The sequence below is a fragment of the Pleurodeles waltl genome, chromosome 9 (assembly GCF_031143425.1).
Source record: "Pleurodeles waltl isolate 20211129_DDA chromosome 9, aPleWal1.hap1.20221129, whole genome shotgun sequence".
Lineage (NCBI taxonomy): Eukaryota > Metazoa > Chordata > Amphibia > Caudata > Salamandridae > Pleurodeles > Pleurodeles waltl.
In genome coordinates, this window is record NC_090448.1 from 1,147,481,324 (window position 1) to 1,147,498,155 (window position 16,832).

A 16,832-nucleotide genomic window follows, 5' to 3' on the forward strand; every position below is an offset into this window, starting at 1 on the left:
CATGGAACCACTACAAACTCCTCTCAATAGGTTCCAAAAATGTAATATTTTGTTTTGAAAGCAGCACCTTTTCCTGTAAGGAACATGAACTGCTATGGAAAAAAGTTTCATAGTTGGGAAGACAAATGCATGATGACAGTCTGCTATTCTTTGTATGGCACCGTCTTTGAGGACCTTCCGATCTGTTTATGTGCAGAGACCCTATCGTCAAATATTCTGCTACTAAAATACCTTAGTGAATAGCAAATAATCGTAAACCTACACAACAGTTTAAGTTTACCTTTGTAAATCAGGCCTATAGTGTTTGTTGATTATCCAAAATTCTGCGAAACTTACAACCATCAAACAAGCCGCCGTTCATAATTGTTTTTCACTGTGTTTTGACAATGCATAAATTCAAAATCCAGTGAATAAAAATGGGTTTGAAAGAAAGCTCTGTATTTTTCATATGTGCCCAAGATTTTGAGGTTAGGAACAGGAGTTATTTGTACCACCATGAAGTTAGGTTTATACATAACGGGAGTTTTACAAAAATGCTGGGAAATTCAAAAGATAATAACAAATGTCATACTGTTCTACATATCTGCACTTCTTCCGATACAAAAGTACTTCACTTGTATTGGCGGGCTTATTGGCGGTAACAGGAAGGGCTCCAAAACGTATTGTGAAAACATCAGAATTTTCCATTGAAATTCAATACATTTAAGAATGTGAGTAGCTGCAGTATTTGGGCCTGGGGTTAGCCAGCCCCCCGAAAACCTAACAACTCCAGACTTTTCTTACAGCTAGAAACCTGGGCATGTCTGGCAAGCGAGGTTAGCATGGCTTTGACTATGTTTTCTTACCTAGAATGCCTTGCACACATCATTTCTATGCCTAAAAACACCAACATTCTTCTCATGTCTATGGAGGATGGCTTCCATACTCGGGCTGAGGATCAACCAGCACTGGCAGGACCCTATCAACCCCGGCCTCTTCTGACATTTACAGATCCAGGGGAATTAAGGTTGGTATGGCTTGTGTGGATCTGATTTTCTTAATCAGAATTCTACGCAAATGCCCCAACTAGGTAAAAAAAAAAATGTAATTTTCTTGGAGGTTGCATAGCGGATGATGCAATTTTGGACCCTGTGTTAGCAGGCCCCTAGTGAAATCTACCAGCCCCAACCATTTCTGAAAAGTAATGTTCTGATGAGTGAACATCTTTCCTATGGGTTATAGTCTGTATTCAAAAACTAAAAGTAAAAGTATCCAAGCAAAAAGAGAAGTCAAATTCTGTGTAGTTTCTTGTACAAGGAGGTTGACACCTGAACATTCAACAGGCCCCTGGTAAATAGACCCTGGAGGTGCCTCATCTGCATGGCTAGGATGGCCACGTGGTATCTGTCAAATGCCCTTTTTGGGTGTCATGGATCCTTACCTGGTCGCGGTCACCAGCGAAGCAGCAGCTTTTCATGGTGCAAGAGTTGAAGTATCCCTGGTTGTCGAACTGGAAAACGGGCAGCCGGGAGTGGATGTCGTAGAGCACCGGTGGTAGACGCCGCCGCAGGGCCAGCAGCTGTGTGCCGCTACTGTTGAAGCGGACACTCATGGCGCTCTGCAGAGACAGATTACCTCCATAGCGTAGCAGGGAACTGCGAAGAGACAGAAGGCTGAAATCAGGTGCCATGAACTACATGGAATGGAAGGAAGTGCAATCAGGAGCCCCAGGAGCACGTCGCATGGGAAGAAATAAAATCAGGCTTTTAGGAATATTTCAATATTGGCTTATGGAGAGCTCTAGACTGGGAAAATATTGATTTAGGGTGCTTGAGGAACAGACAGAAGTGCAATCAGATCCATGGAAATTCTGTAATCAGGATCGCGGGAACAGTTACATCGAGTTCACATGCATGTTAAAATAATGCCTTCGGAAAACTGAAATCAAGTTCATAGGAATGCTGAAATCAGGCTTTTGAAATTTTTTATCAGTTTAAAAGGAATACTGCCATTAGAACAAAACCAAGTGCCACGCACCGGGTCGTAGGAATACCGGAGTCAGGCCAAGAATACACTGAAATTGGTATCATAAAAATGAAATCAAGGCATTTGACACTGAATCAGGCCTATGTAAACACTGCCTGTCAAGAGGTGCATGTATGGGAATAGTGCAATAAGGGCTGTGTGCATGCTTAAGTCGGGTTTAATGTCATCCTGACGTCAGGTCACTGGAATACTAAAACCACGCTCAATAGAAAACTGATATCAGGCTCACTGGAATACCAGAATCAAGGGCACTGGAATACTGGAATCAGGCCCATGCGAATGCTGCAGTCAGGGTCACTAGAATGCTGAATCACATCAAGGGAATACTTCAGTTAGAGTCACATTAATATGTATTCTGTGTTTTATATATGGGTTGTTAGCAAATTGAAGAAACTAGTTATTACAAAAGGAATATTTTAATTTAAATCCAAAACATTCCAGTGATCACTGTTTTAAATATTAAATCAGATCAAGTAACAATACAAATTAAACCATCACAATATAATCAATTAATTCACCTGACATCAATTTATCATTAGATTTCAACATTTCTCTGTGTGTTATTATCGCATACTTATGGCCATTAACTTGACAAATGTAGATGTTTTGTTCTCAAAAGTTAAAGTCCTTTATCAGAAAAGCCTTGATAAGGTCAAACGGTCTAGGTTTTATGTGCTAGGAGATACAGGGGTAGCACGTTAGAGCGAGACACTCAGGGAGACCGCAGGAATGGACAGAGGGCTATTGCTGTAGAGTCCCTCATACAGGTGAATCTAGCACTGATGTGAAGGTGGAACCATTCTCCCAAACAACCACCATTTTTAGTTAGTACATGAATACTCCCTAGTGTGAGGCAATACATGGTTGACAACACCTCAAGCCAAAGGCCGGTCAAAAAAAAGCCAATTGTTGAAAGTCCTAGACTCAAAGCCGCTCCATGTACATTGTTAACAACTTGTCCGCTTGACAACTGTGCTGTTGATCCCCAGACCACGAAAGACTACGACACACAGCTTTGTTATGCCATGGTCCCGCAGCCTCTTAAAGAGTAAAGAAGACAAATCTCATGTTTCTCAGCTTTTAGCATTTTTGCTAATGAACTATTTCAGAATGGTTTGAAAAAAGCCAACAATACTCAACAAGTTCCAAAACTTATGGTAAGCATTTTCTGTGGGTAATAATGACAGGTCAGCATCATTTAATTGTCCAGACATACATTTTTTTAATTTACTTGTTGTGTGAAATATGATAGTGTTGAGGCCAGTAAAACATCCTAGAGACCTAAAAGGAAGAAACATTGTTCATAATATTACTTAGATGCTTGGGCATGACAGATGTTACCATATCCAGCACAGTAATTTATTTGGAGGGCCTCCATTTGTGTAAATTACAATAAAGTGTAAATTAGCAAATCATCCCAAGGGGACTTGAAGCCACTTTCTAATCTAAACAATTTGAGAGCAAATAAATACAACAACGAGGCTTCTGCAATATAAAGATTCAGTTATTCATGGAAATGCTGTTTTCACAGCCAAGGGAATACTGCCTTCAACATTAAATTAATATTGAAATCGAAATCATCTAAACGTTATGATCAGGCTCATTGGAATACTATAGTCAGGCGTATGGAAATACTTCAGATGCATGGGAATACGTCAGGCGCATTGGAATTTCACAGTCAGACTCATGCAAATGCTTCAGTCAGGTGCACGAGGATTGTAAGAAACTGGATGTTGTTTAAGGGGATTGCCGACCCACCTTAAGAACAGCCACAATCCTTGTCAGGGTGAACCACTAAAGTCACTAAATTATCCTGAGGTCAATCCCTGGCATCTATGGCACAGAGCAGAGAAGCATAACTTAGAGGCAAGACGTAAAGTGGTTATGTAGTACCAAAACAGTAATAAAGTCACACACAAAACTCCCAAACAAAGTTAGAAAAATAGAGTAAATTGTAATAAATAAACGGACACCAAAACGACACAAAATTAAAAGAATGACAATCATATATATGATTATTTTTTTAAAGTTTAACGTTCAAAATACAGTGGTTTATTGGTCACAGTAGACCGGGTGCAATCTGAAGCTGGCCACGATGGAGCGTGGGTTCGACCGTTAGAAATTTACCATTCAGGCTTAGGGCCTGATTACGACCTTGGCGGAGGGGATTACTCGGTCCCAAATGTGATGGTTATCCCACCTGCCATTTTGCAGGTTCCATAATATCCTATGGAACATGTAACATGGCGGACAGGATATCCGTCACATTTGGGACAGGGTAATCCCCTTCGCCAAGGACTTCATCAGGCCCTTACTCTCTGAAATAATAGTAAATATCCTCAGTGGGGCAAGGCAGCAAGTAGGCTGTGGCTGAGAAGAGCTCCCCAAGGCCGGATAGATATTGGATGACATCCCGGTGAAGACTGTCTTTTAGCGTGAAAACTGAGTGGGAGAAATTAAAATTTCACGCCTGAATAAGGTTCCTCGTTGGTCGGATATTTTTGGTACCTTTTCTTTTGAAGATTTTTACATTCAAACTTAGTGACTTTTTTGGACTTCAGATTCTTCCAGGAGGGCAAGGCTGCAGGCTGTAGCTGAAGATGGCTCCAAAAATCTAAATAGATTCCCCGCAAGATCTCACTGAATGAGACTTGTTTCTGAAGAAAAGCTCAGAGCAGGTGAAACACATATTTTCAATCCATCTGCAACACACCTTCATCAGACCGGCTTGGCAGGTCTGTACCAGACCCACTGAATGTCTTAGACGCCAAAAAGTTTTTAAGTCCCAGGTTTCTTGGGATGTTCGAAGGAGTACACTTTGACAAAGCAAAGAGTCGCAGAACCTTGGAAACAGCACTTGGGGGTTAAGATCACTCTAGCAGAGTCCATCAGCAGGTTCCAGTGTAGCTTCGGGTGGAAATGGTTAGCTGAGCAATTGCAGGAAAGGCCTCTTATAGATTGTTGTGTCTCTGTATGTTGAACAGGTCAGTCAGTCGGTTAGTCAGTCAAATTTACTTTATTTGCTTAATCACCATAAAAGTACTTACATACAACCACAACACATACAATATAAATAAAACAATCACAATTTACAAAGAGAACATTTAATTTCTAATATTTAGGATATAAATCAGGAGATTCCATTTAAAAATTCGATTGTTCTACCTATCATGGTGAGAAATGCAGTAAGTGCATCAACAATGATAAATCTTCTAGAAGTTTTAAAACAATAAGGACTGAGGGCCCGATTTCGATTTTGGCAGAGGGGTACTCCATCACAATAGTCACAGATATCCCGCAGCTGAAATCTAAGTCACATTATTTCCTATGGGATTTAGATTTTGCAGACAGGATACCCGTCAAACTTGTGATGGAGTAACCCGTCTGCCAATATCTAAATCAGACCCAAGTTAAAACTTAAAGCATTTAAAACATTTAGGCCCTCATTCTGACCTTGGCGGGCGGCGGAGGCCGCCCGCCAAAGTCCCGCCGTCAGGTTACCGTTCCGCGGTCGAAAGACCGCGGCGGTAATTCTGACTTTCCCGCTGGGCTGGCGGGCGGTCGCCTTCAGACCGCCAGCCAGCCCAGCGGGAAAGAGGCTTCCACGATGAAGCCGGCTCGGAATCGAGCCGGCGGAGTGGAAGCTGTGCGACGGGTGCAGTTGCACCCGTCGCGTATTTCACTGTCTGCGCAGCAGACAGTGAAATACATGTAGGGGCCCTCTTACGGGGGCCCCTGCAATGCCCATGCCAGTGGCATGGGCACTGCAGGGGCCCCCAGGGGCCCCGCGACCCCCCCTACCGCCATCCGGATCTCGGCGGTCCGACCGCCGGGATCTGGATGGCGGTAGGGGGGGTCGGAATCCCCGCGGCGGTGCAGCAAGCTGCGCCGCCGCGGAGGATTCAATGGGGCCGCGGTACACTGGCGGGACCCCGCCAGTGGTGCCGGTCCGACCGCGGCTTTACCGCCGCGGTCGGAATCCCCATTGGAGCACCGCCGGCCTGTCGGCGGTGCTCCCGCGGTCCTCCGCCCTGGCGGTCAAAGACCGCCAGGGTCAGAATGACCACCTTAATGTAATCTGGGGTAAGAAAATAGGACTAGCAACCCCAGGGAAGACCACCCAACTACCTTCTTTAAAACAGAAGCTCCTTTTCTTTTTCTCACTTTTAAGGATCCTCTTACATAACTAACGACTGCACTGCAGACGTCTGCAGAGTCCGGGTGCTGTAGGCAAAGCATTCCTACCTTATAAGACCTAATATCATGTGAAGAAAAATAGGGTCTGAAAAATGTAAGCGCCATGTCCTATGAAGTGTGCAAAATAACAAAGTAAATAGTGTTTTGTTGAGAATGGTTATCACATGGGCAACTTAGGAGAGCCGAAAACCATGCACCCTGTTGTGGAAATGCTAGAAGAAGGGAGAGGTGGGTTAAATACTGTCAGTAGTGTGGATTATGTGTGAAAGTTTAATGATATGCCAGAATGTATTTGAGGGATAGCGCAGACTAGTCACAGATTGTAAACCGCAGGCATTCGCATGGAATTTGGTGCGACAATGCTAACAAGATAAAGACCTACGTCGAGCTTTAGTAATTCCTTCATCTGAGTCAGGATTTGTGAACAGCTCTGAATCCTCAAGACATCGCTGCATAAATCAATCAAAGTATATGAGACATATTATCAAGGGCCAGGCAACTTTTGTTTATAATTTTATAAAGTCTTCCTCCAAGGCTTGCCAAATCTTAAGCCGTAGCAGCAAAGGGACCACACCAATTAAATCCTACAAATAATTTATTCTAGTTTCTGCATGGTAAATGTATGGGGTTGTGCCTTGGGAAACAGCTCGAAAGCTGTGTAAGAAGCTATTTTATTTAACCTTTTTTTGAGTTTCAATATTGGCGTAACCTCATACACCGTGTCGGTAAAGGCCAACTGGGATGCATTGGGACTTATAAAGATGCAATAACGATCTAACAGGCTTGGGACTCAACTTTGAGGCAAAATGGACAAGCGTTTCCACCTCTCTGGAGAGTTACTGTGATCTAAGAGTCAATATGGGAGCCCAAGTATGGCCTAAATCAAAGGCATCACCAAATAATTAAGATTTCTCACTTTGATAATACCCCTTTGATTAAATGAGCTCTGGTCTTGGTCCATTTGGGACCACTAATCATAATGAAAGTCTTGGAGCGATTTACCCTCAGGTTGAGATTGCTCTTAAAAACCGAGAAGGCATCCATCAGGGAATGCACGCCATTTGTGGTCCTCGCTATGCCAACTGTGTGTGCGCATATAACAGAGTGGGATATGGCGATTACTCATTTTCGGAGCATCCTTCCCATTTTGCAATAAATATCTATCCAGCCCGTTAATGTAGATTAAAAACAGAAACAAGGCCTAAATAAAGCCCTGCAGGACACCCCAACTACAACTTATCAAAGGGGTATACTCTCTTTTTAGGCCATATCGAATCATGACCGTGGTATCCCAATGTAAATGTCTCAAACTGACGAGTGCCTTTTACCCTCAGGTTTTCCATTATGGACCATAATTTAGAGTGATTAACAGTATCAAATGTGCTCAAAAGGTCCATAAACGCTATTTGCAATGCACTTTTCTTTGCTTGGGTGTATTTTTAAATTAAGAGGGACAGATTTATACACTGTTCCCCAGTGCCAAAGTGATCTAAAACCGAATATGGGAGGAGAACCCAGCCAAGGATTTTCATGGTGGAATCCAATAATGATATTGGGCGATAACAAGTTGATTGGTTCCGGTCACCCTTCTTAAAGATTGCTACAGTAGTTGCCTCCTGCCAAGAAGGAACTAATGGGCCCACAAATGCTGCCTGTATCACGTTTGCGAATAAAGGTTTTGCCCAAAACTCAATATTCTCTTTACAAATGTCCATGTTGGCTTTTTTTTTATGGCTCTTAGAATTTGTTAACGCCAACAGAATCACTTAACTCTGAGGCAGCCTAAAAGTCATATACTTGATCTCTCCCATCTCCTAATAGTGTATGAGGGGAAATATTGGATTTAAACACTTGAGAAAAATGAAAGATCCAAATACCAGCTGGTATTAAACATTCAAATTTTGGGACTGGGCCTTCTAAAAAGAATGGACGATTCTCTAATTCACAAAAAGGTCTATTGCTTTTCGAACTCACTCCTGCCACTAAATCATCCCACACTGATCTTCTGATTTCTCCTTTTCTGGCCCCCAGAACACACCTATACATCTTGCGGGGTAGCATAATACTCTCTGCGTCTCAGGGAACAGGAGATCAGCCTACGACCCTTGAAGTCCACGTCCTTGTCCGAGGTGCAGGTGGTAGAGCGGGTCCAGTCTAAGCTCTTCTCAGATCTCAGGCAGCAGGTTTAGGGCTCTTCTGATCTTCCACAAGTCCAGCAGTGTTCAGAGGAGGGGACTGTGGGTGCCACCTTAATACCTGGCACTAGCTGTGGGTAGAGGTGACTCTCTGCTCCTCCCTAATCAATGGGATAAAGATTCCCAGGGGTTACCATGCCCACTTTTGCAGCATTTCCTATGTGCCCTACTGCAGACAATTCCACAGTGCCCCTCTCTACCCAATACCAAGCAGAACTTGTACCATCCTATAGATGTGGCTGTGGAAATGAGCAAACCCCTCCCCCGTGGTCACTCTAATCTAGTTTTGGGGGCACCTCCTCTCCCACTGGGATCGGTATGTGCCTGGGGAACAAAGGTTGGGCCTGTCCATTTGTCAGCTATTATTTGCCTGCGACAAGGTAGGCCTATTTGATGTTAATCAAGTTCCTGGGCACAGCCCAATTTTTCACACCTCATCAAGGTGACAACTGGAGCGCATGCAAATTAGCCCCTGAGGCTTTAGGCAGGGAAACTGTAACTTTATAAAAGTATCTTTCCCTTAATAGTTATTAGGAATTAGATATTACCATTAAAGTGCACTAGATGCGGCCCACACTAATGCACTATATATTTATTTATTTCAACATCCCTCCACCCAACAGTGGTGTAGGCTGGGGGGTGAAAGCACTAGGGGTGCAAATGGACCGTGAATCTGGTCTGGTGCAGTACATGGACAAAAGAGGGCAGGCAGGAAGTGATGGGGGAAACTGATACTGGAGGGTCTGGAGAAGCAAACAGACAACAGAGTTGGGTCGAAGGGGCTTGTGGAGCAAACGGACAAGGAAGCATTGGGGAACCAAGAACGGCAAGGGATGATAGTTGGTAAGGAAGCAAGAATGGCAACTGAGGGAGGGTGAGAAGGTGGAACACAGAGTGGGGAAGGGTGTACACGAGGATGATAGCTAGAAAACACCCATACTCTGAGTACTTAAACAATAAGAAAAAAGTAGTACCTGAAAAAAGTGGAAGGACACAAGTAATGCTTCCATGCTGCAGGGGAGGGAAAAACATCAGAAGAGGAAGGAAAGCCTATGGAAGCAGACGAATACAACGCAAAAAAATGAGTGACAATACAGCCAACCAAAGGTAAGCAATAGAGCACACTCTAAGCCCCCTGTAAGTTAAAAACATATCTCACAACAGACAGGGCATACGCTTTCTTAGACGAGTCCAAAAACTCGCCTAAGAAAGTGTATGTCCTTAACTGTCCAAAGGGCAAATGCACAGTACAAACTTGTACACAATAATGTTACTTATACATATTCTTACATGTGTTCAGTTTCTTACCTGCTGTGTCTGTGCTCATCTTTAGCACAAAAGCAGGAAGCACGAGCGAAAGATGGTCATGTATGTTTGTCAATAGGAAAAACATGACTCGCCTTGAGGTGTACCCCGAGTCACGCATAATCGCTTCTGTATAAGCAATGTGCTAAAAATGCCAGCCAAGCGCTGATCAGCTGCTCTGCTCCACTATGAAACTCAAAGGCCGCTGCCATGTCTAGGGGGTAGAATGTCACATGAACCCTTAATTCATGTTCGTGAACAGAAAGCCGGTTTTAAAAGAATGTTGGCACTTTCAGGCACCTCTGGGGAACTCTATGTCAATTGACAGTACATGGTGTAAAAAGGTCCTATAGCAGCACACCAGAGGTGTTTTTTTGTTGTTCAACTGTGTCACAAGTCGTACAATGGCGGCGACCTATTGGAACAGTGCCTTGAAGGTATTAAGGCACGTTCAAGTCAAGACTATTTTAAGCAACATTAATACATGGTTTATACCGGAACATTTATATTGTGGTTTATTAGGCGCCGAGAAGGTGTAACTCAAGAATTGTTTTGATTTGTAACCAAAAATAGGATGTTAGCAGTGATTATTATATCATAATTAAAATCTATTGTTCTATTCAAGTATGGCTTACAGGCTGCTTTTGAACCGAGTTTCCAGAACATTTGTGCCTAGCCAAGTGGAAAGCATCTGTATGACCTATGTCAGTCTTATTCCAGGAAACAACCGAGTTCAACATTGTCATTCATGCCCCTTGGTGTTCTGGTACCCATATTGTTTATCCAAAACATTTTTCTTTGTGAGAGCCCAGTAGATCTGTATGCACCGAATGACATCTGCAGTAATAATTCCAGCACTTGAAATCATAGCTGTGCCTAGGTGTGTCTTTATTTGGTAAAGTCTACTGTTTTATCCAATTTCAGGTTTCTTTTATTCCCAATTGTGCTTTTGTGTTCTGATATCGAAGTTGATTTTCCTTTCAGGTTGGTTGGAATTATTGCTTTGATATTCTTGCTTAGTGTTTGAAATCATCAGAGGGTGGTATTTTTTTCAAATGTTCATGAGTTTCCAATGATACTTTATAATTCCTTGAATTTTGTTGCTTTATTGTGAGAATTTGGTCCTGTTTTTTTCTAGGTTTACCTTTCAAAAGCAAGTGTATTTCTGTTGATCCTGTTACATGCTTTTATTAAACACTGTTGTGGCTATCGACATTGTTTAATCTTTTACACTGTCATTTTTTTTTCAACATTCTCGGTTTGGGAAGTAATGATTTGAATTCTAATGAGTTGCGAGTATGGTAAATTCCATTTTAGTTTTCATGAGTAAAATAATTGATAATGTAGCCCGGTGTACCTGTTCATGGGCTTCATATACAGTTCTGTGATCCATTTTTCTCTGTCCCTTCTTATTGTTATGTCCAAAAGTCAATTGTTGCTCTGTCAGTTTTATAAGTGAAGATGTTGTGGTTGGTTTGATTTAATTCACTGATGCAGGTTAGTAATTCCTCTTCAGTTCTTGTCCAAATCAAAAACATTGTCACCAATATATCTCTAACACAACTTCAGCCCTGTCATTCAGTGTTCTTGTGTGAGAATATTTTCATCTTCATACTTCTATACGAAGATACCTGCATATGGTGAAGCTGTTCCAAAGCTCATGGAGGTACCCGTGAGCTGTAGATAAAAGTTGTCCTTATCATCTCGGAAGTTGTGTGAAGCGTAAGAGTTCCGGCATAAATATTGATTAAGTGCCTTTGGGTGGGTCTTTTGATAAAGTCCATTGTAACACTTCAGTCTTCTCCAGATGGGGTGTGGAGGAGTAAAGAGAGTGGACATCCACAGTGGACAGACATACTGTTTATTTCTCAATAGTACAATACAGTGTTTCTCCTGAGGTTTCCAGGTTTATGTGAATGCTTCAGTCAAGGTCCGGGGACAAGAAACCACTTCAATCAAGCGCATGGGAAGAGGGCAATTCGGCACATGGGAAGGGTACAATCAGAGGTATGGGAACACAGGAATCAGTTGCACGGGAACACAACAATCCGGTGTATATTATATATATTTAACACACACTATCACGTGAGATTATTCTGGAGCTAAGCAGGTGTGTGTGCCCAGTCCTGTCTATGGTGGGTTGGTTAACTGAAAAGCCATGTCTCAGCTTCTTGTGGGATTTAAGAAGAGAGAGGGAGGCTCTGATGTGGAGTGGGAGGTCGTTCCACACTTTAAGAGCAGTGTAAGAAAACACCAGTCTTCCTAATGTGGTGCTGTGTAAACACGGGATGTGTGCAAGTAGAAGTCCTGCAGAGCGGTGAAGCCTAGGTGGTCAGCAGAAGGAGATGCAACTGTTCAGGTAGGTAGGGCCAGAGTTGTGTAGTGCCTTGAATGTGTGTGTGAGGAGTTTGAATTGAGCACGTCTATGTATCAATGAGCCAGTGTAGTTCCCAGAGATCAGCGTGATGTGAGTTCTGTGTAGAAGGCTCAGGATGAGTCTGACTGCCAAGTTGTAGATGATTTGTCGTCTTCTGGTGAGTTGCTAAGTGATCCCGGCTTACAGGATAGTCCCATTGTCCAACTTGTGAGAGACTAAGGCATCAATGATAGTTTTTCCAGAGTTGCTTGGGAGCCATTTGAAGATCTATTAGACCTGGCAGCTTTTGGAGCGTCTCCCCTGCCTTTCTGCCGTCTGACCTCCTGTTTGTATGGTATACTGGACTCTGTTTTTGCTGGTTTATTGTCTCTGCGCACTTTACCATTGCAAATCAGTGCTAAAGTGCAAGTGCTCCCTATATAAATTGTACTGTTAATTGGTTTAACCATGATTGGCATATTTGATTTACTGGTAAGTTCCTAGTAAAGTACACTAGAGGTGCATAGGAGTTGCAAATCAAATGCTACTAGTGGGCCTGCAGCACTGATTGTTCCACCCTCATGAGTAGCCCTGTAAACATGTCTCAGACCTGCCACTGCAGTGTCTGCGTGTGCAGTCTTAAACTGCCAATTTGACTAGAAAAACGTACCCATTTGCCAGGCTCAAACCTTCCCTTTTCATACATGTAAGGCACCCCTAAGGTAGGCCCTAGGTAGCCCCATGGGCAGGAAGCAGTGTATGTTAAAGGTGCGACCTGTACTGGTGTGTTTTACATGTCCTAACAGTGAAATACTGCCAAATTTGGTTTTCACTGTTACAAGGCCAATCTCTCTCATAGGTTAACATGGGGGCTGCCTTTAATTATCCTTAAAGTGCAGTTTCCCTTTGAGAGCAGACAGAAATTTGGAGTTTGGAGTCCCTGAACTCACAATTCAAAAATACATGTGTGACAGGCTGAACGGTATAAACCAGACAGAGATTGGATAATAGGGTAAGTAAGGGTTTTTTTATTTATTTTTTTCTTTCTTTGCCCAGGTGTTTCAAAAGAGTTCAGTTTGTTTATGGCGTAACCCGATTAATTCCTCTTCTTCTAACTCTGTCATTCTTCTTCCTCTTGTCTCCTAGGTCAGTGAATTCTGGGAACTTGGAGTGGCTCCAGGGAGGTACCGGCAAGAAAACAGAAGAACGCCACGGTAAGTATAGTGATATTTCTGGGGTTTTCTCTTTAGATAGGAAGTAGGGAAAAGGTAAGTAGGGAGATAGAAAGAGCGTGCATTCACCCGTGTGCTGTCACCAAACAAAAATGTCTGTGATTCAGGTAGGTAACCCACGGTGCTCCCAGGTAGGTTAGGATAGTCAGTCTCTCTTCTCTTTAAAGAGACTGTGCCCTTCCTTTACCCCCTTTCCCCTCTCACCCCTCCCCAGCTCCCTTCCCCGATGGGGTTTTAGTATTTCTTTCCCTTGTCCCTAGGAGGGACCGTACCTTTGTGAGCCACGACCCTCCAGGGTCGTGGCTGGGCTCTTTGGTCCTTGCCTCCGGTGCTCCTTCTTCGGTGGCCTCGTTCTCCACTTCTCTGCTGCTGTCTGTTCCTTGCTCCGCCGTCTCCTGCTGTCCTGGTCTTTCTCCTCGGTCCGTCCTCTTTTCGCCGGGCTCTCTCCCTTCCTCGATGCGTCCGGCGTCTTTATGACGTCCCGCGGTCCCGACGGGGTGGAGCGTTTCACTAGAAACAGGGAAACGCGGACATGACGTTGCGAGCGTTCCCCTGGTGACATGGGAACGCGGATATGACGTGTCGGGTGACACGGAGTCTCCTGCCGCTGCCGTGATCAGGGTTACCCGATCACAACATGTTTTGGTAAAGTTGCTTTTTAAATTGTTTGTGTGAAAATGCCACTTTTAGAAAGTGGGCATTTTCTTGCTTACCCCATTCTGTGCCTCTGCCTGCTTGTGTATTGCAAGTCTGGGTCAGACTGACAGTTGGGCTGTTGTGAATTCCCTCTAGACAGTGACTCTAAGGGAGCTGAGGTGTAGCCTGCATATCCAGATGAGCCATCTGAGCTAGAGTGGAGGGAGGAGTGGTCACTCACACCTGAAGAACTATGCCTGTCCTCACACAATGCAGTCTCCAACCCCCTGATGTGTATCTGGGGCAAGGCCAAGGCAGTATCTTTTCAACAGAGACTTTCCTTTGAAGTTTCCGTACTTTTAAGGCAGAAAGATGTATAAGTAGTGGACCCAAAACCCCATACTTTTAGAATCTTTCTGGATCAAGAGGAACCTCTGCCAAGGAGAAGAGCTGAAGGAGGAGTACTGCCCCTTTGTGCTGTGTGTGCTTTGCTGAGTTGGTCTGCAGTTGCTGCTCCTGACCTCAAAGAGAGCAAAGGGTGAACTTTTCTGTGCAACCTGCTTGAGAAAGATCTCCAAGGGCTTGGAGTAGAGCTTGCCACCTGTTCGAAGTCTCAGGAACACCAAGGACTTAAGTTTCATCTTCCTACAGCACTGGGACCTGCATGTTTTGTAATTTCAAGAAGAAAAACCACTGCAACGCCGCCGCTGGGCTGCACCGTGACCTGCCGACGCCGCACGGAGCCGCACTGCCCCACTTCACACCGCAACCCTGGTCTCACCGCCGCCGCTACCTGATGCCCAACGACCCCCGCACCGACCTACAGAACCGACACCGCGATGCCAGCAACTCCACTCTCGGGATCTCATTAGGCGGATCATGACGCCCTGCAATTCCAAAGGTACTGTTTGCGGATCTTCCTGACACCGTAGCTGGCCCGTGACGCTGCGGCCGGCCTGATCTGTTGGTTTTGTTGATCACAACTCTGTGATAACCCCAGGTGGAGCTATCGACTTCAAGGAAGTGTCTTTTTAAGTAACTTTTGCAGAATTCATATTTATGACTGTATATCGGATTTTTATCGGATTTGACCTTGTTTTATATAGAGAAATATTGGCTATTTTCCTAAAACTGATGTGGTGTCCTTTTGTAGTGTTTTCACTGTATTACTGTGTGTCATGTGCAAATGCTTTACACATTGTTTCTGAGATAAGCCTGACTGCTCGTGCCAAGCTACCAAGGGGGTGAGCAGGGGTTATCTGATGAGCTATCTCCCTTATCCTGACTAGAGTGAGGGTCCCTACTTGGAAAGTGTGCAAACCGACTGCCATCCAGACACCTCATTTTTAACAAGATCTTCCTCTGCATCTTCAGGGTGTGGACACAGGTTGCAGTGACAGCGTTGACTAGTGGGGTCATGTCCAGTTTATTGTCAATGGTTACTCAGATGTTCCGGCATGGGTGGAGGGTGTGGGTCCCAGTTCTACCAGACACCAGTTGGAGACCCTTGAATAGGTGTTCTTGCCGAAGATCACTACTTCTGTCTTGTCGGTGTTGAGCTTGAGACAGATGGTTTTCATCCAGTTAGCTATTTCAGTCATTCAGGCAGTGAACTTGTTTCTTCTGTTGGGGGTCTTGTTCGAGAGGAAGTGTATAAGCTGCATGTCATCTACGTAGGGAAAGGGTGTTGATCCCATGTGCTTGGATGACGTGGGCCAGGGGGATCATTTATGCGCTGAAGAGGGTGGAGGTGAGCGATGAACCTCGAGACGCTCTGCAGATGAGTTTGCGGGATTCTGAGGAGTAACGTGCCAGACTGACAGCTTGGGCTCTATCAATTTGGAAGTAGGAGATCCAGTGGAGAGTGTGTCCAGGGGTACAGGTGTTTGATGAGGATGGGGTATACGACTGTGTCAAATGCTGCAGAGAGGTCCAGGATGTTGTCTGTGCCAGTGATGGGTGCTGTTTCTGTACTGTGGTTGGGCCTGAATCCTGACTGTGGCATTGAGGACCTGGTGGCTGCTTAGGTGGCTGTTTGGGGGGGGGGGGGGGGGGGGCGGAAGGGGAGAGAGAGAGAAAAGACTGTCTGTGCTTTGCATCTCTATAGCCTACCTCTACGTAGGAGACAAACCGCGTTCAAGTCCTGCTTGCAGTAAGGGGTTCCGTCGGTCTCGTTTTTTTCGGGCAGGAAAACTCGTTTGGGACAAAATGAAGCAAAGGCCGCTCTCTCCGTGACTTCTCAAAGCGCATAGAAGCGTCATCGCGCGACGAGTGCAGATGGGCAGGTTTATCAATCAAAAACACCCTGTCCTCGTCTGGTGGAGTTCATTCCCAGACTCCAGCGGGTACTGACAACTCTCCTCTTAGTAACTAAGCTGTGAGTCCCTGGTTTGCGCAAGGACCCGGGCATCACCGCCAGGATCTGCATCCGTGCACACATGGTGCAACCACAAATGGGAGACCCCTTTCAAGCCCCCTCTAGACGTGCTTTCAATGTGCAAGAGTTCTTTGTTAATCAGAAGACGTGCCCGGCTTCCCCACTCGGCCAACTCTTGTGATCCTGTGCCGTTGTCTGGCCGCGCTCTCATTCTCTGCCAGAAAACAGAGTGCTTAGACATAAGCTAGCCCAAGGAAAGCACTAGATAACATTTTATATAGACAAACTGAATTACCTCTTGGAATCCGTAATATTACTGTTGCCCAAACGACCTGCACTCATTGGAGCGCCCCTAAGTGCAGAGGTACCCGCCAGAATTTAAAGCTGTGTCTTGGAAATTATACAGACACGCGCACCTCGCGGTGGCAGGTGCATTATGCCACTCAGTTGTCTGCTCTATGCCCGTTCTCCAAAAAGAGCAGACCAGATGTGGCTGACGGTGGAGATTA

The 16,832-nt window shown here is 44.6% G+C and overlaps 1 protein-coding gene across 1 annotated transcript in view; it reads right to left on the reverse strand.

The window, feature by feature from the left end:
• Positions 1–16,832, reverse strand: part of DCAF5 (DDB1 and CUL4 associated factor 5) — a 231,457-nt gene that overhangs the window by 62,592 nt on the left and 152,033 nt on the right. The window contains exon 6 of the mRNA XM_069208970.1: positions 1,421–1,634. Coding sequence (XP_069065071.1) covers positions 1,421–1,634 — 214 coding nt within the window. The remainder of the gene's footprint in view (positions 1–1,420; positions 1,635–16,832) is intronic.